The sequence below is a fragment of the Apteryx mantelli genome, chromosome 5 (assembly GCF_036417845.1).
Source record: "Apteryx mantelli isolate bAptMan1 chromosome 5, bAptMan1.hap1, whole genome shotgun sequence".
Classification (NCBI taxonomy): domain Eukaryota; kingdom Metazoa; phylum Chordata; class Aves; order Apterygiformes; family Apterygidae; genus Apteryx; species Apteryx mantelli.
Genome location: NC_089982.1, coordinates 81,524,069 through 81,552,004, shown reverse-complemented (window position 1 = coordinate 81,552,004; position 27,936 = coordinate 81,524,069). Strand labels below are relative to the sequence as shown.

The 27,936-nt window shown below is 41.5% G+C and overlaps 1 protein-coding gene across 1 annotated transcript in view; it reads left to right on the top strand.

Annotated features, from left to right (window-relative positions):
- Positions 1-1,775: 1,775 nt before the first annotated feature.
- Positions 1,776-27,936, top strand: part of EIF2AK3 (eukaryotic translation initiation factor 2 alpha kinase 3) — a 45,960-nt gene continuing 19,799 nt past the window's right edge. Inside the window, exons 1-4 of the mRNA XM_067298374.1 lie at positions 1,776-2,133; positions 8,644-8,773; positions 24,881-25,075; positions 27,085-27,215. Coding sequence (XP_067154475.1) covers positions 1,862-2,133; positions 8,644-8,773; positions 24,881-25,075; positions 27,085-27,215 — 728 coding nt within the window. The 5' untranslated portion in view covers positions 1,776-1,861. The remainder of the gene's footprint in view (positions 2,134-8,643; positions 8,774-24,880; positions 25,076-27,084; positions 27,216-27,936) is intronic.

Here is a 27,936-nt window from a genome sequence, read left to right as displayed (position 1 = left end):
AGTTATGAGGAGCAGAATAAGGTTATTGGAAGTGAAGCACATCAAAGGAAATCCATAACTGGCATGGCCATGCCCAGCAAAACTCCCTGAAATCTCTAGTAGCGGTACGGGCCCATTACTAGATGGACATGATTAAAACATCAATAACGATGCAGAGTGTTCATTGAACATTTACGATCTATGTTTGTAAAGAAGCAGGAAGATATGTGGGTGGATTACTTAACAGTGATGTGATAAATTCCAGTCCATCAGTAACCAAGGAAGCTCTGGTCTTCCAGGGATAATTGTTACCCCGCTAGCTGTGAAATAGCAACATCCCTTGCCTGTAGACATCCATCTTCAGTAAACCTTAAAATACTGGGGCAATTCTAGAAAAGTGCCAGGATGGTATCTGTCTTCAGACAGGGCTGTTGCATGCTATGCAGTAAATGTAGGTGAAAGAACAGTTCCTGGCTAAATACTGGAAAAGATGATGATTTGTGATTCAATTATTGAAATTAATAATGATTCAATATATGATTCAATCATTGAAATTAATAATGCCAGTCAGAGGTCTAATAGAAACCTCATTTCAGGCTTGAAGGAGACAAATCTTCTTGAAAAAAGAAGATAAGTCCTCTTGAAATTAACTTTTTAGGTGTAATAAACTTAGTTTTTTAGGGCTTTTCCTTAAAACTGCCCAGTATTTTAATGAAAACATGGCATGATACAGCATCAGTTAAGCATATATTGAACACTGGCCACATAGATGGTTTTTAGGACTGGCTATAAACCATTACTGAACAAGGTTGCTTCTAACGGGATCCCTCCAGGAACAGTACTATCTGGGTACGTAATCATTATTTTCATCAGTCATTCGGAGGTAAATATAAATCACTCCTAACACGATTTGCAGCCGGCATCCGCACCGGCAGGGTGGTAAATCAGGAGGACACGGGCTGCTGTTCAGAACATGGGAAACCGGGTCCAAATAAGCAGAAGGAGGTCAAATGCGACGCCGCAGAGCTCCGAAGGGAGCAGGGGCTCTACCGGCCCGGTGAAGGGCTGTGAACACCGGGGGCGCGGAGCTGGACCGACTGCGGCGGGGTTTGGGGCCGGCACAGCCGTTGCGGGGCCTGCCCCGAGCCGCGCTCCCTCAAGCAGCCCCTCGCTGCCCGTCATGGCGGCGGCGGTGGCTCCCGCCCGTGTGGGGGTGGGGGAGGGGCGCACTCCCTCCTTCCCGCCCGGCCAGTCCATTCCGCCCCGGAGGGGCCCTTTAAGGCGCCCCCCCCGCCGCCGCCCGCGCGTTTGGTGCGCGCCGCTGAGCCCGCCCTTCCCGACACGGAGAAACAGCCACGTCTCCAGCGCGGCGGAGGGCCGGTCGGGAAGGGGCGGGGCCGCGCCCTGCGGCGCGCCAGTCAGCAGCACGTGTGGCGCGCGCGCTCCGCCAATCCGCGAGCGGGTCGGTGAATCATGCGCTTCTGATTGGCCGCGGCTGCCGGGGTGAGGGGGAGAGGAGAGGAAGCGGCATGACTCCAATTGGGCCGGCGGCTCTGTTGACAAACACCGTCGCCTCGTTCTTTCCCGCCCCGCCCCGCCGCCGCGCCAATCAAACGGAGGCGGCGGTCGGAGCGACGTGCTGCTCGCCCAATGGGCTTCCTCTCCGCCAGCGGGGGGCGGCCGCGCGCCGGGCGCCGGTACGTGGCGGCGGCGCGGGGCGGGGCGCGGGGCGGGGCGCGGCGGCGCGGGTGGGTGGCGGCGCGCGGCGGGCGCCCATTCTGTGGCGGCGGCGGCGGTTGGCGTTCATGTCCTAACGGCCGGCGGTGGCGGTTGGCGTTCATGTCCTAACGGCCGGCGGCGGCGGGCGAGGCGGGGCCCCTCCATGCGGGGGCCGCGGTGCCGCAGCGCTCTGGCCGCCTTCACGGTGCTCGTGCTGCTGGGGGCGGCGGCGGGCGGCCCGGAGCCGTCGCCGCCTCTGCGGGGCGATGCCGCGGCTGCCGAGGCCGCTTTCGGGCTGGGGGCGGCCGCCGCCCCCGCCGCGCTCCCCGCCGGCCCCGCTGACGTGACGGTGGAGGACGATGAGGCCGGCGTGGCCGCCGCGGCGCCCGGCGAGCAGGAGCCGGAGGAGAGCGGCGAGGCCCGCAGCGGCGGCAGGTGGGCGGCGGTCAGGGCATGGGGGTGCTGGGGAGGGGGTCAGGGCACGGGGAGGGGAGCCAGTGCTGGGGGGGGTCGGTGCATGGGGGTGCATGGGACGGGGGTCGGTGTATGGGGTGGGGTTTAGTGCATGAGAGCCCCAGTGTGGGGGTTAGCGAAGGGGGGATCAGTGCAAAGGGATGCCGAGAATGGGGGTGGGTGCACGGGATAAGGGTCAGTGCATGGGATGGGGTCAGTGCATGGGGGTGCTGGGGTGGGGGTCAGTGTAAAGGGATCTGGGAATGGGGGTCATGCCAGGTGGGTGTCAATGTGCAGGGATGCTGGGGAGGGGGTCAGGGCATCGGGGTGCAGGGGGTGGGGGTCAGTGCAGGGGGTGAGGGTCAGTGCATGGGGGTGCTGGGAAGGGGGTTGGTGCCTCCGGGCGTGGGGTTGCAGTGGGGAAGGAGCTGGGTGGTCAGGGCATGGGGAGGGGAGACAGTGTCCCCAGGGGTATCGGGGGGGTGGAGGTGGTGTGTTGGGAGAGGCCGTGCAGAAGCGGGTGCGGAGGGCACGCGGCGGGGGAAAGGGCTTTGTAAGGTCGGGGGGTTAGAGTGGGAACGGTTTGGAGGAGGGATGTGGGAGAGTTGGGCTGGGTTGACGGGGGGAGCAGTGCACTGGGAAGGGAGTCTGTGGCAAAACGGAGGAGTTGGGGTGTTGTGATCTAGTGTGAGGGATTGAATACAGGTAGAAAGTTCATGGTGCTTCAGGACCTGACCGTCACCGAGGTGGTGGCGATCGTCTGTCATAAAGAGGGAGGAAGGATGCCTTAATTCTTCCTATGTGGCTAAGTTGCTAGATGTCATCCCACTGAACATCTGGCCTGTCTGGTTGTTACTATGATAATACTGAGTCCGATTCCTTCGATGACTTGTTACTGAGTGACAGTGCTGTGCCTGCTGTGAGGAAATCCAAAAGCCAAGGCACCGGTTCTCAGTATCTGTCCTCTAAATTCTTTCCAGCACTTGCACCTCGGGGTTGTTCAGAGTGTTGTATTCCTTTCTGTCGTCTTCTTTCTTTTTCTCTTAAACTCTTGTTTACTTAATTGACTATTAAACACGAGTACTGGTGTATGCTTGAAAAGAAGAAAAGCATGCAAGACAAATTGCCAAAGAAGTTTCAGAATACAACAAGGGGAAATAAAATACTTGTTAAGTACATGTGGCACAAAGCTGTGGCGAAAGAAAGAATCTAATGAATGACTCAAATGCAAAAATGCTACTGAGCTGTTTCCAGTCTGTTTCTGAATTGGCTGAGAAAAGATGAGGTGATAAGCCACAGCTAGAGTTTAAAGGAGGAAAGGCATGACTAAATGCTCATTTTTAGAACACATTCTCAAATAGAAAAGCCCGAGCTTTCTGTTAGTATACGAAGCATTCATTTAGAGGAAGAAACTGACTGACAGCTCTGCATCCCGTTTTCTTTAAGGAAAATATAGTCACCTATTAACAAGAGTCATTCTTTTGTGTATCGGGTCATTAAAATCCTAGCTAGGTTATTACAGTTCTACTGTAGTGGGTATGGGGAAAAGAGTGTGTTCAATTTTTAGTAAGATCTTCATTTACTTACCCTTGAAAATCATTTAAAAGTGAATGTTATGTTAGGTTACTAGAGTTGAACATCTTCAGTGTTTTTTATTTAATCTAATAATTTAAAGCCTAAGATTAAATGTAGCTGTTCTCTAATTGATTAGTGCATTGGAATAGATTTGCTGTCATGAAATGAAAACAGAATTGCTGTATGGTCATAGTATTCTCCTTCATTCTTTTCTTTAATTTTTAACCTCGATATTTGTGAGTCATATGCTCATCTCAGCAAACTGTTCTTCAGGAATAAAATATCCATTTAGTATAACAGGATGTCATTGTAATCTGAAAAAAAAAAATCTGTTTTTTTTGTTGGCAAATGAATGTGATCCTCTGGTTGTCGAGAAATTTTTCTTTCCTAGGAGAAAATAAATGTGATGGTTAGTGAATTACTGTGTTCGTTACATACAGACATGCAAGTTTTGAAATTAGAGTAGCTGTTTAGAGTACAAGCTTGACAAATAGCCTTACAGTATTACAGTATTTGTAACTTGTAATGCCCCAAACAGCTGAAGTCCAGTATTAGGATTTTTTTTTTCCTGAAGCAGAATAGAAGAAAATGTTGTACATAAATGATGATGTTAAGCTCTTTGTTTTGTTAATGAAAACAGCTCCTTTGAATAGATGTAAATATTTTGCTGAGTGAAAGGGTGTAGACAAGCTCAGTAAGTGTTCCTCTTCTATCCTGTTTACATCTTCCCTTTGATGGATTTTTCCCTTGCAATCTTAGCTGTTTTCTTCTGTTTGTAGGTAAATCAGATACCTTCACTTCTGTAGAGTAGAACAAAGCTGTGTTCAAGCCATCTGGTGTGAAGGAGTGTGCTGTGTTCATAACAGGATATAGACAATGTCTTTAGGTCCTAGAATTCACCTTTTATAAATGTATATGAAAGTCTGTAGTTGATTTTTTTTTTTTCCGTATTTTAAAGAGAAAGCTACAACTGCACTTCAATAGCAAGCTTATGTCTGTAAGTGAAAGAGAACAGGAAATGTTAAGAAAACAGATTTTCATATAACTATAGAGGTTATTTGTAGTTGCTGGGTGAAATAAAGGGTATGTCTAGATTTTTTTTTTCATATTGACAAAGTGTAAATAAAATCTGACTATATAGTATTAGCATAGCCTCTGTCAGCTGCTGCTGTTACAGATATCTTTGTATGCACTACGCTGTACTGATCCCATGCTTTAGTCCTTCTATTGGCCATCTGTGAGGACCCAGAAGAGATTCTGTTCTCCACCATTTGGTCCATAATATGTTCTGGAGCACTAGCTAGAGACAGAGTAAAGGTGTGTAATTGTCTTCATTTTACTGATTTAAATTTTCAGGTTTCTGATTGATACATCTTGTTCATAAGCTTGGAGTTTAAGTAACTGCCTGATTTGGAGTTAGGAGTGATTCATTCATTTTATTTATTTATATATATATGTCTGTGTGTATACACAAAGATGTGCGTGTGTGTGTGTATATATATATATTTTTTTTTTCTTCTGGTCCAGGCTTGCGGAGACAATTGCACAGATCTAGAATTGCAATTCTGGCTTCGTTTTGTTTTGGTTTTGCCTTCCCTAGTAGTATGTGATGTGATTCACTCCCTAGTACAATCTGTGATTTATTTTCAACAAATGACAGCAAAAGGCTTGCAAAGAGATGGCTAAAACATTCTTTTTATTCTTAAAAAAAACTTTTCACTTCCTTGACCACATTCTACTGGCGAGTGTTTTGGCGTAAGAATTTGGCATAGTATGCCACAGTAAGCTGTTGTGATAGCAGCGTAGAAAGACAAAAAGCAAGGCACCTCCCCGTTTCTAAGCTCTCTTGAATGAAATAGTTTCTTGGAGTAGTATTAACTAAATTGCTTTTATCAGAATGTCTTAATCTAGTGCTTCAAATAACAGCTCAATTAGACTACCTGAAAGATGGGAAAATCTTTTTTTTTCGTGTCAGCACTCTGTATTCTTGGCACTCAAACTTACAAGCAACGAAATCTCACAGAGAAAGGAGGGAAGCTTGAAAAAAGGAAAACTTGATAGTAAGAGCTAGCAAGGGTCCCAGGACATGTGTAGACAATTGCGGATCCTAAACCAATTAAAGTGCAAGCAACAGGATTTTAACCCTTTGGAGTTGGTCAGAGATGGGGGTAGTAGGCATTAAGATTTTAATTTATGGAAAAATAACTAATTAGAGGAAGTAACTGTGGATTTTAGTACACAAATTAGGATTCTTTTTAGCAGTTTGGTTTTTATGACATGCAGGAATATGGTTTAAGAGCAAGCTAAAGATTGGACCAGAAACATGCCATATAACATCTTAGTTTAAAATGAATCACTCAAAAAAAAAAAAAAACTGAAAGAAATAAATGCTTTTCTTGCACCTGCTTCTAGTTCTAAATGTAGCTAGGCGCAAGTTTAGACTGATGGGTAGAGCTGGGCTGATCCTTTTCCTGTGTCTCAGAGTGTTTGCTCAGAAGGTGGAGTATGTGAAACAAAGTCCATTATACAGCTGCTGGCAGGGGGGACTAACGAAGAATGCCATCGCGCCCAAGGGAGGAGAGGATTTTCAGGGTATTCTTAGTGATTGGTTAAACCACGTTTTAGGCAAGCGTGTGTTGTTGGTACAAAAGTTCCTTCTCATGGCATGAATTCTTTTCCCCCCTCTCATAATCAGTTAAATTTAAAACTTAAGTGAGTTTACACGATGATTTGACTGACCTGAGATCATGGCACGGGTACATGTTCACAAATTACCATCCTGGGTGGTGGGGGAGGCTTTAATAATGAGAACTCTTGGGGAAGGTCGAGGTTTGTGTCTGGTGAGAAAAGATAGTATGAAAAGGTGTAATACAAAGGCATAAAGCATTTCTTACTAGAGGGATAAGACAGGTGGAAAGAATTAGATTAAGGAAAACAGTGTGAGTAGATAGGAAGGAAACATTTTATAGTGTGATGTTAGTTTTTTTTCATCTCTACAATATTACTGCCAAGATTCTTTCCATTCTGGCTGTGTTTCTAGTTTCTACTTTTTTTTTTAACCTAGTTGTCAGCTGAATCAAGATCAAATTTAAATAGATCTTCTTTGAATAATATTTTTATGCAATACTAGAGGGTTTCAAATAAATTGTTTTACAATAATGCATAACCAGATTCTGTTAAATGTGTGTCCAAGGCCTTTGGTGTGCACTTGTTTACAGTGCTTGAGAAGAGATACAATCTTCTTCAATTCAGTTTATTATTAACCTGATCTTGGTTTCTGTACAGTTGCAATAATTATATGTACACAGCTTAAAACTCATGTAGTCTACTGTTCAAATATTTGCACAATTGGTACTTTTCTAACAGTTTCTTAAAGAAGCTTAAGTTTTATGGAGGAATGTGATGTTTGGCTACCTTCAGAAATAGGGGCTACTGCAATATTATTGGCTCAGATTAAAGATGTATTTAATTTTCTATAAGCTATTAATAGTATAGAGCAATATAGTATAAGGTTTTATAAAAATGTGTGGGTTACACTTGCATGTAAAACTGCAGTGTTTCACATGACTTTTGTTGTGGGTGATGTAATAAGCCAGTGTCCTTGAGCATGTTTTTAAAATCATGCTTTTTATTTTCTTCCTCAAAGGAAAACAAGTGCCCCCATCATTTCATCTCTAAACATCAACTTACTGCATTGGTAATTTTGGATAAGTTAATTTATTTGGCTTCAGTTTTACACAATTTTGTGACTCTTACTGGTTAAAATGGTTATTCATGTACATATCTGTGTGAGCAGTAGCCTTTTTGGCCCCCCTCCCCCAGATCAGAAAATAGTTAATTTGCCCATCAGGCTTATTTACACAGTTCTTCAGTCTCATTGAAAACTGTGTCTATAAAGGGTCCTTCTGGGTCACTGAATCAGCCCCCCTCAGTGCAAGCAGCATGTAAAGTGATCCAGTTACACTCCCACAGCCCTTTGAAATGGGTGAGCTTGCTACAAGCCAGGACTGCCCACAGATTCCAGCCCTTTCAGGTCAGGGTGAAACAAGTTTCGAGGAAGAAAAGACCCTTCAAAATGCTTTGTCAGTATTTTGTCTCTGGCCATTACCTGTGGGGGGGTTTTTTTTGGTTTTCTTTTTATGCTTGAGTTCTAGCCCAGTCAGAAATACTCAGTTCAGTTGTGTAAGAAATAAGATTTTTTTAATTGATAAAATTCAGGCTGGCTAGAAATCAACAGCTAGCCTGCTATAAGCATGTATATATATAGCCAGATAGGCTACTTAAAGCATAAGTGGCATAAGACAATTTGCTTTGTCATCTGCAGACATTTGGAGGTTGTTTCTGGTGTTCTGTGTGTGTCTTGGGCAAGACTTGTTTTATTACAAAATGTTGTTAAATCTCCTCCAGGGTTTCCATGCTTTATCTGCAGATGCTGAAAACTTACTTGGTTACAACTTAGTATTTCTTACATACTGATTTGCTGGGTTAATTGTTCCTGGGGTCTGGAGGTTTTGGGTTTTAGTTTTTAAAAATAGTCATTTTAAAGATCCCTGGGGAAGGGGCTGGAGAAAATAGTGTTTATACTTTTCACATAAATATCTGAAAAGAGAGGAAGATCTCATTCAGTAGTAACATCTGTATTTGGGAGCGAAAAGTCAGCTGTCCCCCTGTGAAACTGAACTCTGAAAGAGTGTTATGGTATATAGAATTAGTTTGTGACATCTAGCCATGCACTTCAGATTTTCTACTATCTCTTGTTTGTCTAGGTAGAGCTACCAGGTGCTGTTTTGCAGAATATGTTGACTTAAGTTTATTTAAAAGAGTATAACTTCTGAAAATACATACTATTAGCTATCTTCTGAAGAGGAGAAACTAGATTGCTGTAGTTTTGACTATGGAATATGTCTTGACTTTCAGGTCTTTAGTAATTATTAGCACTTTGGATGGACGAATTGCTGCACTGGATCCAGAAAATAGTGGGAGAAAACAGTGGGATCTGGATGTGGGATCAGGTTCTCTTGTGTCGTCCAGTCTTAGTAAACCAGAGGTAAGACTTAATCTCTTTCTTGGCTAAATCTTTGACGATGATAATAGACTTTTCTATAATAAACCGAGTGTGCTCTCATCCACTGTGATAAATGCCAAATAATGCAGCAAACTTAGTGTGGACAAAGTTTCATGGCCAATCTCAACTCCTTTGGAGTGCTTACATCATGTTGCCATTTCCAACTAGTGTGTGTCACCATTTTAGTTGAGATTGATGTATGCAACAACTATCAAGCTAGATGATGTAACTGAGTTTGGGGATTGTATGCAATTGCTGGTTGGAAACAAGTTCCTTGTATTTTGAAGCAACCTAAAGGTCATCTGCTTTGTATTACTGAGGTATGTTTTGGCAGGTACTGACATCTCCTCCCCCCCCCCCCCCAAGAGAAGCAAAAGTCCTTGTGACTTAAAAAACACGATCTTTTGTTCATTTGTTATACTAGATAAGCAGGCTGCCTATGAAATAGTATGTGTTAGCAACAAAATAGAGCACTGAAGGTCACCCTGAAGTACTGAGTGAGAAAGGGTTGCATCATTTCTTGCTGATGAGCTGTATGAAGGAAATCTAAAGAGTTAAATGTGTTTTTGGGGGCCATTTCAGCTAACAGTTTGAGTAAACTTAGGCTAGAAAATAGAAGAAAGCTGGTTTGCTTTTATTCCCATATTGAAGAAGCGAGCTGTGAATCATTCTCTCCTAGAACTAGGAGGGATAAATAAACAAACTAAGAGGTAGTTTGTGGTGCTAACCAAGTGTACGGTCCTTTGCTGTTGCGGATGATTGGATTTGATGACCGATCCTGTGTTTCTTGGTACATGTTCGTGCTTTGGCATGTTGAGCATCAGAGAAGGAAAGTTGAATTCGGGGGTGTTCAGACTGTATCAGCATCTTGTATGTGGTTACTGTCTAATTTACATAGCCTGTATTTCAGTGCAAAGAAGTCTGATGAAAGATTCGGGTTTTTTGCTGCTGTAGTGTAAGTGTGAGAGGTAGTAATAAATATCTCAGACTGATTGCAAAAATAAAGTGAATGTCAGCTTGTGTTCCTTTGTTTCTAAGAGAATTTCATCTAGGGTCGCAACTTCTTGAGGCTTGTTCTTTTAAGATAGGATATTTTGGCATTTAACAAAAAACACTGTGGGAGAGAAGAAATTTCATAAGAATATTTTCTGGAGCAGAAGTGTAAAGAACATGAAAACTGTAAAGAGCAAAGTGTCTGTTATATTTGTGAAGGACCACAGTTCATTTTCAATACTAGAAACCTAAAATATTAGTCTGTAATCTGTTGCGCAGGATAGCTTTTCGTGACCACAGTGAAAATAGAACAACTGTTTATAAAACAAATGTTTGAAATGGATGCAAATGTAAATTTCATTATTCACTATAAATTAAAAGACTTGGGTCCAGGCTTCTCAAATTTTAAGAATGCAAGTGCTTGGTGTCACAGAAGCCTTTTACAAATGTACATTTTTGTCCCTCAACTGATTTATCCTGAGTTTTGAGCTTTTTCCAGTGTGGTGCGACTGTAGAAACAAGGTCGGTGCTTGAAAGACAAAAATCCTGGTTCTTCGGGGCAATATTTAATTCCTTTCTGTGGCTATAAGTTAGTAGGCTATTGGAAACATAAAAATATAGTTTTAAAGAATGCTTGTTATGCACATACTAAGTTTTCAGCTGAGATTTCAAATTGTTGCATTTCTACAACTGTGGCCAAAAGCAGTGATGGATTTTGCTGAAAATATCTAGATTTTGACAGTTACGATACATAATGTCCAAAATTAGTTCTCTTGTAAGTAGAGAACTTCATTCTGGACTTTTAGAAGCCTTTCGGAGTTATGAATATAGGTCTTTTTTGGACTTACTTTCAGGTAAACAAACGCAGTTAAGATCAGACAGAATTTTTCAAGAAATAGGAGTGATGAATGCTCCAAGTAAGCTACACTAAAATGTTTAAACACACTACATGTTTTAAAACCTAATCTATTGTCAGAATCAACTGGAAGATTTCTTACAATGGATGTAGAGACTTCGAGTGAATACTTAGTCACACTAAAGTTGTTCTGGGTCAAAATGTTAGATTCATGAAAGCATCAGAGCCTGTCCTCTCACTGCTCTGCACTGTTTTCTCCCTGATTTCACACGAGGCATGTTGAGTTTTATTCTCTCAAACTAATTACTGAAGCTTTTTCTTCATGTTCCAGCCTTTTTGAGATAGCAGTGCTGTCTGTGCTTGCAACCGCATACTATCTTCTGTTTAAAACAGTATCATTAGGTAAGAGGTAAACCTAGAGCTTCTTGCAAGAAACGGCAGGTGAGAAACTCCTCTTGCATTATCCTTGTAGTGTTAAAGATTTGTGTTCTTGCAGAATGAGGAACTGCTAAGCCTTAATTGTTTTGTTTTTTGTTTTGTTTTTACCCTCTTGGGTGACAGTGCGATGAGCTCTAGTTCCAGGTCCTGGTGCAAAAGTATCAAATTAATTTTTAAATGCCTTTTAAGAATAGGCATTAGGACTTTAAACATAGTGTTTAAAAGAACTATAGTTACTTCCTAAATTTAGCCTCACCTCTGCCTAGCTGTAAAATGTCAGCTAGGCTGTCTTGAGCTCATGTGTTAATTAGGAAAGTGAGGTAGTAAAATTTCAAATGTTCCAGCAGCTCTGTCAAACACTTCAGATCTTGAAACTACTGCTGAAGACACTGACAAGCGAGATGTTCATCAGTTGTCATATGAACAGATCAATTAAAAAGGAAAGTATGTTAAACTACTAATTGTTTATCTGGGTAACTGAGATGGTAGAATTCTCTCTTTGGCTCTAAGCTCCAGCCTCTACAGTCATGGTCAGGGTGCCAATGCTGAAAACCTACGACTCTGCATTTCAGTCTTGTGCATCAGAACTTTGGTTCCCCCTCTACTACATGTTAAAAGAAAAAGCCGTTCTCTTCAAAGAGTTATATGTTACAACTCCAAGATTCATCATTAGCAAGTGATCTGTATGTGCAAAGGAGTAAAGTTCAGCGTAAAGTCATTGAATCTCAAATTTTCCAAAAGGGAGCTTACTTTTAACAAAACCACTTCCATTTACTCTTTAAAATTTAACTTTGTAATGAATACACCATCTGTACTTAGATGAGAATACATTTGTGGGAATCAGCCTGCTGGAATAATGACTGTTAATCATGTGGAAATAGAGAGCTGTCTCTGAGCACTGGAAATGGTTCCTAAGACATCATTAGAAGACTGTTGTTTACTAACAAAGGTGATGCATTCTTTTACCTGGATAGCTTTATACTAAAATACTTAATGTGCTTCTGTCTCTCTTTCGTGAGGCATCTATCGTATCAGAGACATGCAAGTGTGAAACTACCTGTAAATTAAAATAACTGGTCAGTAGAGGCTAGCGTGACTGATAGGACAGTGGGGAACTGGAGAAGAGTAGTAGGTGATGAGACAGAAAAAGACCTACTACAGGATGGGTAAACTGTAAGGATGCTGCCGTGAAAAAGCTGGTAGCTGAGGTGTGATGAGAAATGGGAAAACAAGTGGAATACTTGATGGTGATGATGTGAGAGTAACAGCTTAAAAATACGTTTGTGACTGTGACACGATATTTTGAGCTGTCAGGAGCAGTGCAGGGAGTTGAGCCTCATGGGTAAGGGTGGCTCAAATCGTGGTTTCAGTAGTCTGAATAGAGACATCTTGAATGTCCTGGGTAAAGGTAACTGCATTTGCTTCCAATTTGGGTGTTACAGAGTAATCCCTAAGTAAGAATCCAGTTTCTTTATTTGAGAGATTGGGGATCATGTGACAAAATAAGTTTGAATCCACGTGGCTGACATCTGTAGCAGTCACAGTAAACATACCATTGTAACTCCAAAAAATGAAATAATTGGGTTATGTGATGTTACAAAATCTGTTAATCAACATCCTTATTTCTCTGAAGGCTCTTAGTACCTTCAGACTTGTGCTTTGCATTAAATATTGTACTCTTGCCTTTTTTTAGCATTATAGCCACACAAAATAAACTTTTTCTACAAATTTAGACATTTGTCTGTTTTTTGTTTGTTTGGTGTGTTTTTTGTTTTTTTGGACTTAAAACTGGAAGGTTTTTGTGAGACAGCCTAGGATTATTATTTTTTCCTCCAGAGAAATGTGGAGATGCAAAGAAGTTGTATATACTGAGGCAAGCTGAAAACTAATTGCATTGTAGGCAAATTGGACCAGTAGGTATCTTTGGTTTATTCCTGTTTTGCCCTTTGGAGAGGAAAGGCTGGTGTTTATAGCAGTATGTAAGTTGGGAGGGGATTTGGAAGTCTGTAAATCTCCACGATGACAGGATTAGTATACAACATAAATTTCTTTTTCTTGCTTTGCTCTGCAAACATTTTTAAATTCTCAATCCTTTGGTTCCCCAAAAGGAAAGCAATGTTAAGTTCTGCTGTGAAGTATCCAGGTACCTTGCAACAACTCTAAGATGCTAATTGCCTGGGCATAATCCTGAAAGGCTGGCAGTACTTTGGAGAAAGCAATTTCTGTACCCAGTCAAGGGCAGAGAAGGGCCAAAAGCCGTCCTGGGTTGCTTTGGAGACAAGGGAAGAAATTCAGCAACTCTTATCCTCTGGCCTCTTGCTCTTCAGTGCAGAAGAAATTACAAAATCCACGCTGAAGCAGGTCGCAGCAAGACAAGAGGTCAAAACGCCCTCTAGGGATTTGGACTTGTGATTTCTAGGTTTTTTTTCTTTTGTGTGGCCTGCCTGAGGTTAGGGGAGGGTAAATAATTCAGTTCTCTCTTTGAGAGAAAAATCTTTTAACATCAGTTTTAAGAAAATCGTACCTACCACTTAGGGCACCTGTGCAGAGGTATTTTATTAATTAGCCTGAATAAAAATGACGTTTGTTTAGTCCATTGTATTCTACTTAAGGATTTTCTTTTCCTTCCCCTCCCCCCTAAGTCACTGTCTGCAAACACCATTCAACGGTAAGCTGGGATATGTTTGTTTGGGGGGTTACTTAAGACTCAGTCATACTTGTTGGAGCACTTTCACTTCAAGGGTTATTATAGCAACTGTTAAATGCAGTGAGGAATATTATGGATTTCTATCAAACCTGTATAAATCTCTTCTGACTCTTTGAAAAGAACAAAAGTAGAACAAAAGTCACTTCAGACTACACAAATATTCTGAGAAAATGGCTTTTGCTGTACTGGCTTTTTGTTCAGAAAAATTAATGGGTCTATCTGGCTCACTAAGATTAATCTTAACTTTTAATGTATTTGTGTATCTTACACATCTGGCATGGAATACATCAGCACCAGAAGCAGTCTTTTCTGCCTAGCACTCAGAAGAGTCTTTGGGTACCACTGTGGGCTTCATGCCGGAGCAAATGCTGTGCAGTGGGGTCAGACTTCTGTATACAGAGACTCAGAAGTTGGTTCTCTGAAGCCTTAGTGTATACACATCTATGTGAAGCACAATTTTACTCCAGAAAGTGAAGAATAAAAAATTTTAAACTTGTATTAATGCTGTAAAAATTATTTTCCAACTGTAATATGTTGTAATCAGCCCCAGATTGTTCTTCTCTGTTCAAGTAAGCGGAGTAAATTAAGCAGTGGACTTGTTGAGGTGACTAATCTGGGGAAAATCTGTTTCCTTGCAGATAAAGTGGTATAACTTTTGTTACCTGGAAGAGTATACTGATAGTTCCTTGTGTCCGGTAGCTAATTGTTATCTTTGCTTACTACTAAGACAAATGTTGGAACATCAGATGCTCTGATAGCTGAAGGTCCTCTTCCTGAAGAGGAAGGCTGCAGCATCATCTGGTTTTCAAAATCATACAATTTTTTTGTAATAGAAATGGGGGTTAAATTTAACTGAATGACATGCAAGATCTGGGGATTGATAACATCACTTCTGCTGAGGTTGGAGGTGATCGGTTTAAAATGGAGAATAAAGACCTCTCTGTACTAGGAGATGCTGTGACAGGTTATCTGCTGCCATCTCGATTCCTCCGCAGCAGAAGGGAAATGCAATCCTATGCTGCCTGAGGGGAGAGATAGAGATTAGTGTCTTAAATGGTCCTGGAAAAGCTCATAATGAATGAGAAGCGAGTGTCCAGAATTGTACTTCAAAGAAAGATAAATTTTAATTGCAATTGAAGCAGAGAAGGCTTATTAGGGCTATCAAAGGGAGCAGAGCCTGTGTTTTGCAAGAAGAGAATAGATATGACTGCTCTTTAACTATATAGATGTACTGTGATTCCTGGTGGCACAATGGGTTCTTCTCATTTCTGTTACTGGAAATGCGCAAGGTATCATGGCAATACTCTGCAAGCTCAGGTACTCAGAAATCCACAGGTCTCCATATTATCTTCACTGTTTTCCTGGTAAAACTACTTGTAGGTCTCCTGAAAATCAAACTTCTAATAGTTTAGTGGACAAAAAATCATCGGCTAGGGACCAGTTATTTTAAAATATTTGGATAGCTAGAAGTTCTGCTTCAGTAGAAAATCTCAACGAACTTCTTAAATATGGAGTGGTAAATCTGTGGAGAAGGGGATCTGCTGACAGTCACTTGAGTTAGGAGTTAACGTGATATAGCACCATGTTTTCTGTTGGGCTGACAAATAGGGCTATTCCTTTGACAAGTGGTCTTCGATATTTATGAAAACTGCACATCTTCAAAGGCAGTTATCTTAGTTTAATGGCTCGTTCAATTACGAAAAAAGAAAAAAAGACTTCCTATAACTGCAGCTTGGTGGCTTTCTTACTGACACTTAATGTGGTTAGCAGTGATAAAGCTCTGATAACATGCTGACATGTGTCCTCTAACTCATACTGTAATAACATTCGGGGGGGGAGACAACTTCCGTTACTAAGGCACGTGGGAAGCTAAATTAGCTAAGTATTGTGGCCTGAATGATATCAGAGCTCTCAACGCTAATCCTCACAAGTGATACTTTTCTCCATACAAAGCCAGAAAAGTTTCTAAATCGGAGTCATTCTGGGCTAATGTTTATGGCCAACTTCTGACTGTGGTGCTCACAGACATTGTCAAAATATGCTGTAGCAAATCTGGGAAAGGATGTTTATCATCAGCTTGCTGTCTCCAAGCCTCCTCTGTTGTTTAGTTATTTTTATAGTAGCTTGTAATTTAATTGGATGTGGTAGACTGCGTGTTTTTTATTGGTCGTTAAGCAGTTTTAGTGTGTATAGATATTAAAATGGATCAGCTTGAGTAATGCCTAGACAAACACCTCATCCAGAACAGAGGATAGATATTTGGAGCTCAGCTGCCCAGAACACAGCAAAAAACTGGTTTCTTCTGCCCTAGTGACTTTTTCCAACCTTCAGCACGTATTTTATATATATATGTATGGTATGTATATATATGTACACACACACACACATATGAAAGTGCCTGTTCCAAGCTTTAAGCATTTCAGACAGTTTAGCGAATCATTCCCCTCGCAGCACAACCGCTGACATTTCATTTCCGAATTTCTTGTGAACTCTGTGCTCTATATGCATTAATCTTTGTCAGACTTGCAATGCATTTTCTGCACTCTGTTGTCTAACCTTTCTACTTCTTTTAAATCCTTGAAAAAGGAGGGATTTTGCTTTTGCCCTGTCCTGTTCTCCTCCTGTATTGGGCTCCCTTTTCCTGTGAGAGTGGCTCTGTGGCCCAGAGTATTTTTCAAGACATGGGGACTCTGTGTCCTTCTCTAGAAAGCACCCTGTCCTGGCAGGGGGGGAGGCAGGAAATAACTCCCAAGATCAACATAAATCTTGGACCTCTAAAGTGGCAGGGTTTCTGCTACTGCCTTCCCCCCAGCCCCTTCCTATGCCCTCCTTTAAGAGAAGCATCTTGCTTCTCTCCCTAGTGGTGCTATTGGCCCATGTAGTCTTGCAAGAGACATTCAAGGGGAAATAAGTTAAAACATCAACTTAAAACATCCCAGTACTGGTACAATACCAATTTTGCCATGGTGGCTTATGAGTTCTGACAGGGCCTGTTTCTGTAGAAGTGAGGTTTGGGGTAATTTTTACTTTCTTCACTAATCTTTTTCCGTATGTGTTGTTACTTTCAAGGAGTTGAGTGATGGACTCAATAGCTGCAGCTCCTGTTTGTCTTGGGAAGGACTGCTCTTAAGTTCTGGAAGACTGTTGCAGTTTTTTCTTATTAATAAAACTTGCTACATTAAAAAGGAGGATGGAATAATGTCAAAATAAAGTCTTTCTTAAAGCGCTGTGCTGTTTTTTATTATTAAGGGGAACAGTTTTAAAAAGTCTGTTACCATGGCAGCAAAGCAGGCTGGCATCTCTGTAGTCAAAACCCCAAGTCTTGTTTGACTATGATTAAAGTAACGGCAGCATTTTAGTTTGTTAGCCTTCAGAAGACGAGTCTATTTGATTGCACAGCAAACAGCATTAGGGAACTGGTTTCTTTTGAAGCTGGGACAAGGTCTAGTTAACTCACTGTGGTTCCTCCATCCATTTCACTGCATGGCTGCTCAAGGAGGGGCAGGGGACAGTGCAAGGCTGCTTCTTTTAATAACAAACTCAAGCCAACCAAGATACTGTGCCCTTGACACTGGTAGTGAGAGTATATTCTCCAGCTACAGTGCTGCTGTCATCTGCTGCTTTTTGTGTTTCTTTGTGTAAAAGACAGTTTTGTCAGGACCCTTGTTTCTACTAGATCAGATTTTAAGGATAGGATCATGACAGTGATATCAGCTGTAGTCATTTAATAAAGTTGTGGGAAGGATGTTGCAGATGATGTTTCCAAAAGAAAAAAAAGGAATAGTTGGGGGGGTGTCTTTTTTTGGGGGGGGGGGAGGGGGGAGTGTTTGAACAGTTTGGGACTAAACAACTTCTCTATGCCCTGTACTCACCCAGGCACAAGGCTAGGGGGCCGTGTCCCTTCAGTGCTGCAGCTGTACTATGTGCTTGGGGTACGTGAAATATTTGCCCACCAAAGCTTGACTTGGCCCAGTCTTGCCTAACCAAGGAAGAATGAATTAGAAACTACCAGGTAGTGGAGTATGGGAGGTGGAGGAGGGAGAAGAAAGGCCTTATTAGATATAGGCTAATATCACACGGCTCCTAACATGGCCACTGGCAGAAGCAGGACCAGATTTGGTGACTTGACAAATCCCTTGAACTCCCATCTCTAGGTAAGCTGCACAGCTTGATGGTAAAAATCAGTTAGATTTTAGAGGCATATACCCTCCTTACCCCTGTGCAAAGGTGGTGTGACTTTTCACTGTATCACACACCTGCTCAAATAATACCTATTTCTTTGGCTTCTCTGATGTGCCACCTGGCATCAGCTGTCCTTTACCTCATCAGAGAAGGAAGACCACGTGATCCTGCCTCCCTAAATTGCAGTGGCAAAATACTGAATCATCAGAAGTACAACCTTTCTCGTGGTTCTGGTGTTGAAGATGGTGGTCTCAGCACCATCACTGCTAGGAACAGGATGTAGTTAGCAACAGACACGTGTACGTATTTTGGAAACGGTTACAGTGCTGAACTCAAATGTATTGGTATTTACAAGAAATGACAACTGTTCTAGACAAAACAACTATCTATAGGTGTTTCCTGCTTTGGTTTCCTCATTGCCCTTGAGAATGGCTCAGAAGGTCGTTTTACATATGATTGATGTGAATCATGGACTTCCCTTTGCCATTTTTTTTTTCTTCCTTGGCTGTTTAAACAGGACTGTATGCCTTGAAGAATATTTGTTCTTTTATGTGTGCTTTAGGCAGTGGAATAACTTGACGCTACAGACTGTTTTTTTGTTTTTTTTTAAGATTATACTGGTGTCTGGGTCTTTGTTCTCTTCTTAAGGAAGTGTCAGTGTTGTGGACCTAGCAAAAAGTTTGATGAAAAATACGTCCTTGGACTCTCTCTGTTCCCCTCATCCCAGTATATTTCTGTTTGAATAGGATTTGCCTAAGTTAATAATACTACATTGTCATCCTTGTACCCTATGCTTGAATTTCTGCACGAAGGTGAGGGGAAAACAGATGAATCAACCATGCTTAAATCCAAACTGAAGAGGAAGAATAACCTCTTATATTAGAAGAAAGTCATAAGCCAGAGCCCCTGTGCAGATACCTCCTGAGTGCCTATCAGAAAGAGCAGGCAATAAATGGGTCCTAGGCAAACCTGAACCAGATACATCTCAGGGCCTTGCACAGTACCTGGTAGGGCTTGGTCTGTTAAAGAAGTAACTGCTTGTATATAGGACCTGAAAATCTATAAAAGTTCATAGGAATACTTGTATGCTGTATGCCAGTGATTAAAAAACAAAAGTGGAGCAGGTAATGGTTGCTTTCTCTTTCCTGCATGTGTTTGTGTGGGCTCGTTTGCACCCTTTATAGTGAAGCTGCCTCATGTGGCTTTTAATACATCACCTAGATTAATTTTAAAGGGGCTTAAAAGACATTTTTCGCTCGGAAGTAGCTTTCTTAAAAGCATACCTAATGTTAGCAGTGATCCTATTGTAGAGGTAATCATAGCAAAAAGATTGGTACTGTTACCACATAAGGGTGCACCAGTTAACCAAGACTAACCAGATAGGTTAGTCTTGGTTCATCAGTAGTAACCAGAACCAACCTCTCACAGAAGTGATAGTTTATCATACGAGTGAGGTTTGAAATCCACAAGCTTAAGTATTAGAAGAACATAGAGACCTAAGACTTCCGTTCTAAGGGAAATATTTTACCTTGGTTTAGTTATTTCCTTGGAGTTATTAGAAAGTCCAGCACAGCTGATAGTGACTATTTTGGCACCGGATTTGTCTCAGCTCTGTCTGCACGTGAGCATGCTTGATTTTTGCTTCATATGCTGAAGATTTTTAGTTATGGGAAACGGATATAACACTTACTGTTAAACAGCTCGTGGAAGCTTTAGTACTTCAGCTTGTTTTTCTCTCTGTTTACATGGCTCTTTTTTTTTTTTCTAAAATAAATCAGTAGCTGTCTTCCTGCACCACTTTCAACCTGTCGTGGAATCTCTCGTGGGGTGCCCTCCTTTCCAGTAAAGAGTCTAGACAGCAAATTCCCTGGTAGCGTATGCCATTTCGGATCGTTATGCCTTTTTGCTTTTTGTTCGGGCTTTTTAGAAACTGCATTACCTCACCCGTCGGCCTGGTGATTGAGCAGCCGCCGCCGCTGATAGGCCTGCAGCACCCTGCCCGGAGCCAATGGAGAACTTCAGCTTCAAACTCTTGACGAGCAAAAGAACAGCGGCTTGTTTAGGGCTCAGTAGTTAATGTGGGGTTTGGGTTTTTTTTGTGTGTTTCTGTTTTTTTTCTTTTTTTCAAGTGTTACTTCTGAAAGACAAGCCACTTAACAATTATGTGCCATATTGCTGACCAGTGAAGCTGAACAAATAGCTATTTACATTGACAGATCAGAGGAATGTATAAGTGCATCGTGGTAACCTACATTTTCCGTGCCAAGAGATTTGCAGCTGACTGCCTGGGTGACTCACTCCTTGGATTAGGAGATGAGGTAATGCTTTGGAGATACAGGGTGATGTCATTCCTTTACCTGAGCTGCATGCCGATGCTGGTGGCTTGTACTTTCAAGGAAAGTCCCTTTGCTGCTTCTGAAATCCTAGAGAACAGGCTGCATAACTCTGATAGGAATTAATATTATTTGCTGTGTTTTTAACCTCTGTGTCTAAAACCACTCTTGAAAAAAAAATGTCAGCACATATGCCCACAGATGCCTTTTGTTGTACGTGTGTGTTTACCTGCAAGTATGCAAATTTGCATACTTGTCCCGATCTTCAAATAAAGCCATTCTGGTATTAGAGGACCTTTGGGGTAATCAAGTGCAGTCCCTTGTCCGTGCTGTGTCATGTAATCCCATTTATAGGTAGATTCCTCTTACAAGAAGATGAATTTTTTTGCTCCTGCTATTCCAGTTGGAGGCTGTTGTGGAATACCACATTTGTGATGGTCAGTAACTGAAATGTCTAGCTTACACTTATTCACGGTCAGTTAACCCCATCTGCTCTTATACCGGCGTTGTCCCTTGGTGTAATAGCTCTTTCCCCTGCCACTGCTTGCTTCTCCGATGGGTTCACAGACAGCAGTTGTATCTTTTCTCAGCCTTTCTTTTCCTGTGTCATATGGGATATGCTGCTCCCTCAGGCTCCTCTTAAGATCGGGAGCACAGACAGGTGATCAGCAGAGCTAACCAGAGCTGCCTTGGCTTTCATCTGCAATAGGGATTGAGGTCTTAACAGATGAGCAGTTTACTGCCCTGCTGTTGGAAATTTTTTGAATTCATGCAAGACATGACCTGATTTGACTCATATCTTGGGAGTATACAAGTGTATGTTGCTAAGTGAACTTGCATATTGGGAATTTGGGTGTGGTGTTCCCAGAAATGACCGATGTTTTGTCTCTCTTGTTTAATAGTGGAGAATTTCCCAAGAATTACTGGTCAGGCCCTGGAGAACTTCAGGATGAGGGAAACACAGTGCTGTGTGTCTGTCACACTATCCCCGGAGCTCTGAAAGTTATGCTGTCTAGGTACCAGCACCACGTGTGTGGTGTGACCACGGTACATGAATTTAGCTGCCTAATGGTCTAGTAGAATTTCTTCAGGATCCAACTTGAAGTCAGCCTCTGATTCTTGCTAGGATTTGACATGTCTGTGAAAGCTGAAGTGAAGACGTAAGTAACTGTTTGGCAAGAGGCAGAGGAATAGCAGAATGCGACTGGTCTGGCAGTCAGGTTGTGAGGACCTGTGACCCCAGAGCCCAACCAGATGAACAGATTGCAGTTACCTGGTTCAAAAAAATAGTTACGCAACTAACATGCATAAATTGTTATAGGCAAGTGATGCAGAAAAGTGTGAAACTTATGTTCGTGTGGCTTTTATCAAAGGAGGTAAGTGGTTACTACAACTCAAGGGAGAAGCTATTTAGCGTCACATTGCATGGGAAGGTATGTGGCCATAACTGCTTCTTCCCTCTCCTTTGTGTGGATTTTTAAGGGAGAGTGAACAGATAACCCCACCCTTGGCCTGACTTCGGGTTTGTGTTGACATTTAGAGCATATGTTAGGTGACCTTAACATTTCTGAGCAAGCTTGGTTTTGAATGCCTCCCTGATATATGATTTTAGGCTCCTTTCTTAAGGATTGCCTCTCTGTCTTCCCAGTTGTCCTTGTTTCCTAATGTCTTCATTCGTAGTAGTGCTTCTCCTATGTTCTGAAAGCTTCTGACCCTGTCTGACCTTGGGGTTCAGAGCTACATCCAAACCCAGCACCACTAGGATCTCTCCAGTGCTTCCTTGGAGTTGTCCTAGTCAAAGTCCTTTCTCTTTGAGTTACGTCATTCCTTATTGCTTTACCCACTCCTCCACCGTTGCTGCATAACCTGTTCCCTGCTGGCTCTGGTAACAGTGAGCTGGCACTGAACGCCCTGCAAGGCTGTCTTCCTTATGAAGAGACCCCACCGATACCGTCTCATTTGTTCATGAAGGACGAATGTTCTGTTTTACCCCAAAATGCCCATCTCAGCCCCTCAGTTATCAGTGTTTTCTACCTTTCCCTTCTTTTCATTTCTTTTTCCTGAATGACACCTATCTGATTGACATGTTGGTGCCAGGCGTGATTCAGTCCCCCTTGTAATCGGTTCCATGAAGCAGGAATCTTCCAAAACACAAAGTTTTTGATTCTTTCTCTCATAATCTTATTTTGCATCTGTTCCAAAACTCAGAGTCAAAAACATCATCCACAAACAGCTGTGGCTCACAGATTTCCATGTGATATATTGATGGCATAACAGGATTTACCCGGCTTGGTCTCTGTGTGCTGAAACAGTAGTACAGGAGCTGGTTTAGCCGTTGTTTCTTTGGAAAGCTGATTATAAAAGGAACCTTGTCTGTTGTTCATTTCTTATTCCAGAGAATATCTCGTATTGCTATAGATAAGCATGGGCCTCCGAATTACTCGCAGGTGTTTGGTCCACTTGCAGATAAAAGGCCTGACAGAGGATTTATTAATGTAAAGTCAGGGCTGCGCAAGCTAAAAGTTTTCGTCAGAATTATTCTGGATTTGTGAAAGAATGGACTGCAAAAAAGATGTTACTCTTCTGTGTAAGGCAAGCATTTTAACAAAACAGTCAAACCTGGTTAAGGCCACAGCTTTGGTACTGGGATCTTTTGTTTGCAAGAAAGCATTTTCCAAAATCGGGAAGTCTTTGTTTCTAAAGTTCATAAGGCTGCTCTGGAATAAAAGCATCTATGTAAGCCTTATTTGTTTGCTTTTTTTCCTATTGATCATGTGATTTCTACAAATTCCCCCCCCCCCCCCCCGGCATACAAACTTCTGCTTTTGTTATTGTTTTCTTTCTATAAGTGTATGTTTGTATGTGTATATCCCCCTGCCAATGGCAGGCCATAAAGCAGCATTCCTTGTGCATCCCAGCTCACTCATACCTGATCCTGCCTTTTTTGTCGCAAGGTGAATATCTGAGCGGGAAAAAACTTACCTCATTTTGCTTTGTAAAGTACTTTGCAACTACTCAGGGGTCTATTTTTATCACCTCTTCAATTACACGCTGTGTTCCTGTGAGGGTTTTTTTATTTAATTGTCAATCACCGTGAGGCTTTTCTGTGCTGGAGAGCATTGGTGTTGGATCCTTCAGGGATCTTAGATGCAGTCACCAGCATTGTGAGGTAATTCACCCTAAATTTTCTATTTGAATGAGGTGTATCAGATAGTGTAAAAAGAGATATTAGTCATGATATGCACGAATCTACAAAATCTATCTTTCCCTCCCTATTTATATGAATCCCAACTCTGCTTAATGCCATATGCTCTTCTGTGACCCAGTTAGAGGAATAAAAAGTCTCCTGGTAGAGAGAATTTCTATCATGCAGAAGATGTGGTTTCAGATCCTCTCAGTAGTTCCAGAAATAATAACTAGAAACCTTTTGGATCTTTTGTAATACAAAGCTGTGTTTTGGAGTCTAAGCAGGAATATTTTATTTGGAGTGACTAATACACATGTACCAGAAGCCATCTTTAAATTATAAAGTGTAAGGTATCTGAACTTAATGTGATTATGTTGTAGGGTACTACCCAAATGGATGGAGGTTCTGAAAAGCATTAAAATCTTCTACATTAATCCATATCCTGAAAAGCTTAAGATTATGTGGATTACAGTTTCCCACTGTTCTTGACAGGCACAGCCACTGTGGCTTCACAGTATTAGTTATGGTCTATCATGCTGATAATGAGTTTCTTAATAAGTCCCTTAGTACTCATTGACAATGACTCATACTTCCGAACTAGGATCTCCTTGAAAATCTCAGTGTAATGGATGGAGTTCTGTGTCCTGGAGAAGATACGTTGACCTGTTGGGTGCTTAAGAAAAAGCCAGATGAGTTTTAAAAGAATTATATTCTTAAACATAAGAAATTATGGGGAGGAGAAGCTAGACTTAACTGTCTAAAAAGGCAAAAATGAAATATGAGCTCTGATTTAAATGATAATTGCTTTGTCTGCTTTAAAGGATAATGCATTTTCTGGAGTAGTCATTAATTGCAGAATTGCTCACATACAGTCTCAGCTTTTCTTTTAAAACAGAATTCAGTCCTCTCATCTAGAGAGAATGATAGATTCTGCGTTTAGCAGTAAATCAGCTCTGGAAAAAAACCCAACAAAGTAAAACTTCACTTGCAATGCCCCTGTCTTGAAACTATTGTAAATAACCTGTCATAGTTGCACTTTAACCAGTGAGTATTTATTCTCCTCAGTAATGTCTCTGTTACTCCCCTTATCAGATTTTCTACAGGTTGGATGAATGCTAATCTATCAACTGGTTGAGCTTTAAAATGGTTTTGCGTAAAGTGGAAAAAGTGTCATATACTGTCATATAGGGATTTAATTTTAGTCCTCAAACTTTTTCTCTCTTCAGTATAACTTAAAAAAAAGATTCTGGGATACAAAACTTTAAAAAATAAAACCATGGGGATATAAAGCACTATATTTGATCATACAGTGTTTCTATTTGCACTCTGTGTGTGTTTTGCTAAAATTGTGTTTAAGTGGTGTCTAACGGTCAATTCAATGCAATTCTTTTAGGTATTTGGAAATAAGATGATAATTCCTTCCTTGGATGGGGACCTTTTCCAGTGGGATCGGGATCGAGAGAGCATGGAAGCAGTTCCTTTTACAGTTGAATCTCTTCTTGAGTCATCCTACAAATTCGGCGAGGACGTTGTTTTAGTTGGGGGAAAGTCTTTAACAACCTACGGGCTGAGCTCATATTCGGGGAAGGTAAAAGCCTGAAAAGTTACCTTGCGACTGTGTGTTCCTAGGACTGCCTTGTAAATAGGTTGCTCTTGAGATTTTAAAGCACGATACAATTCTAATATAAAAACGCGTGTCTCAGAAGAGCAGAATCTGAACTTCTTGGGCAAATCCAGCAGGCTGGAATAAGAGTAAGCAGGGGTGCCACTGGACGGTGCGGCTGTGCCAGCCCAGTGCCCTGCTATGGTCCCTCCCGCTGCATCCCTTGCGCTAGCTTTAATGCTTGTCTCGCCCTTCGCTGAGCTGACTCATCTTGCATACCCAACAGAAGACTCCTCACTTTTTATTGGATTAGTTTTGTGCTGGGTTAGCAAATTTAGTCGGCTCAGCAAGGGGTGGGGTGAGCACCAGAGCGCGCGCAGGGGAAGGGGCAGGGATTCTGTGAGCAGAGGTGAGTGAGGAGGAAACGAGAAATTGCCTCTTTCCAGCAAGCTGTAAGAGGAATTCAGCTGTATCATGTAGCTGCAACTGAAGGAGACTTACTCTGCAGTTACTGAGTATTGAAGAAAGCTTTAGGTGATGCACAGATTTCAGTTTTGATTTTCGCAACTAAGAAGCAATAGCTGGTGGAAAACGAGAAAAGCATTCAGCATATACAAATGTTTGAGACTTGTAGTTGTTGCCAGCACGTTTACTGTCTCTTAGAAGAAGTGTTCCTTACTTTTTAAAGTCCTACGCAAGTTAGTTGAAAACTAATTGCTATCTGACTAGGTTAGAAGGCATTTTTCTTCTGAAATACATTGGTTGAAAGGTGTGTATTTTTAAAAACACAAAAGGAAAAAAGGCTTAAAAAGAAAAGGAATTGATTGCATTGTTCAGAGTTCTAGATTTTCATGACTCCCTTCCCATTTTTGTCAGATATCATTAAAATGATTATAGATACTTCATGTAGTGAAGAACAGACTAAATCATAAATGTCAATGCATTTAAAAAAAGACAAGGAGAAAAACAAAATAGATAATGGTTAAAAAAAAATGCTTTTTAAAAATTTAAAACTTCAAATGTTTGTTTCCCACAAAATCAATTTTTCCATTTCGACCAGACAGTTTAACAGAGACCACTTCTATGGCAATCAGTTGCGATAAAGAATATAGACCCGAAACTGAATTCGAAATCACTTTGATTTTCTCATCGATAGCAGAGGACACTGCACAGTAATAGAGGACTCCTCCCCCCCAGTTCAGGAAGTGGAAATTTCAGTTTCTGCTTTGATTCCTGGCTTATGCGTCGAGCGGCAGAGGGGCACCTTACAGGAAGCAGTGCCTGACTCTTCCTCGCTAAGAGGTTCAGCAATCTCTTGTCTTTGGCAGTATGACGTTAATTCAGACTTCCGACAAGTGTGTTCAACTCACTTTCCCAAATACAATTGCCTGTATAATCCAAATTCTGTTTTCTAATCCAAGCCGTCATCTTTGAAATTGGGAATATTGCAAAGTCTGCGTGACTGGGAGAGTTAAATAAGGTACTCTCCCCCTTTAATAGCAGGAAAGACAAAGTGGGATGGCTCTGCAGTATTTTATATAAATCAATAGTATGTCATTTGAAGTTAATAGAGTTACGCTGAGGCAAATATGGCAAGAAAACAGAATTATCCTCTTGGCCTCATGTAGGAAGCATTTTTCTATGTCCATAGAGATAGGATAGGAAAGAGGGAGCTGAGATCCCTCTCTGTTAGCAGCAGAAAAGCATGCAAAGAATAGTCAAAAGATAGTCAAAGATGGTACAAACTGACTAATGGCTTCTCAGCTGTGGACTTCCTAGCACTTTTTGAAAATTATAGTCTGAGAAGTGCTCATCGTTTTTTAAACCAGGCTTTTCAGGATCCCCTCAAGTTGAGCATCTGAAACAACAGAGCTCTAAATTGCTTGTGAGCCAAAAACATAAGAATTGTTAGTTTTGAACGTTGCTGTTGGTTACGTTTGTTTGTCTTGAAGTTCTCAAGCTTTCTAAATGGAGTCCCTTGCCTTGTCCCTTAGGTGAAGTATATCTGCTCAGCTATGGGCTGCCGCCGGTGGGATGATGATGAATCGGAACAGGAAGACACTCTTCTGTTGCACCGAACCCAGAAAACAGTCCGTGCTGTTGGTCCGCGCAGTGGCAATGAGAAGTAAGTGTATGAATGATTCAAAAGCAGTCAGACAGAGATTAGTTCTTAATATGTAATGTTTTAAGGATTTGACCTGCTTTTTACCCTCGTTAAATTAGGAATTGCGCGAGGGAGTTTAGATTGTTAACCAAAGGAATGTGGCAGACTGTCGTTTAGGTTCTAACCCCTGGCTTTTCAATGCATTTGAAAAATCTCTTAAACTTCAGTTTTATAGATGATTAGACAGAAAATGTATTTGCACATATTGACTCTCCCTAAATTAAATGAAAATGACTTTTCTTGTCCTTGGATATCTCCAAAGAGTTTGTCAACAGCTACTGCACAAGGGAAATGTCACAAATGTGACTGTTCCAACTGTTGATTTTGTACATCAGGAAACAGTTTGTCTTCTTATGACTTACTGATTTTTAGAGTTCTTTACATTCTCATGGTAACTATCACTGGAGTATTTTGTACTTGATGTCTTCAGCTGTCATTTTAGGTTGATTTAAAATGTTTTTGGCCTATTTTTTAGGTGTCGTTCTTAAACCAACTTTGTTCTTTTCATAACGTGTCTGTCCCTTAAAAGTTGTGGGTCAGTGTTGACTGGTTCAGTCTGTGACTGCTGTTGTTGTCATGATGAAGTTTTAACACATCAAGAGTTTTATAAAAATACAGACACACATTCCGCAAGGAAAAAATATACTGCACGAAATACAGGTTTAAAAGGCTAGTTACTGCA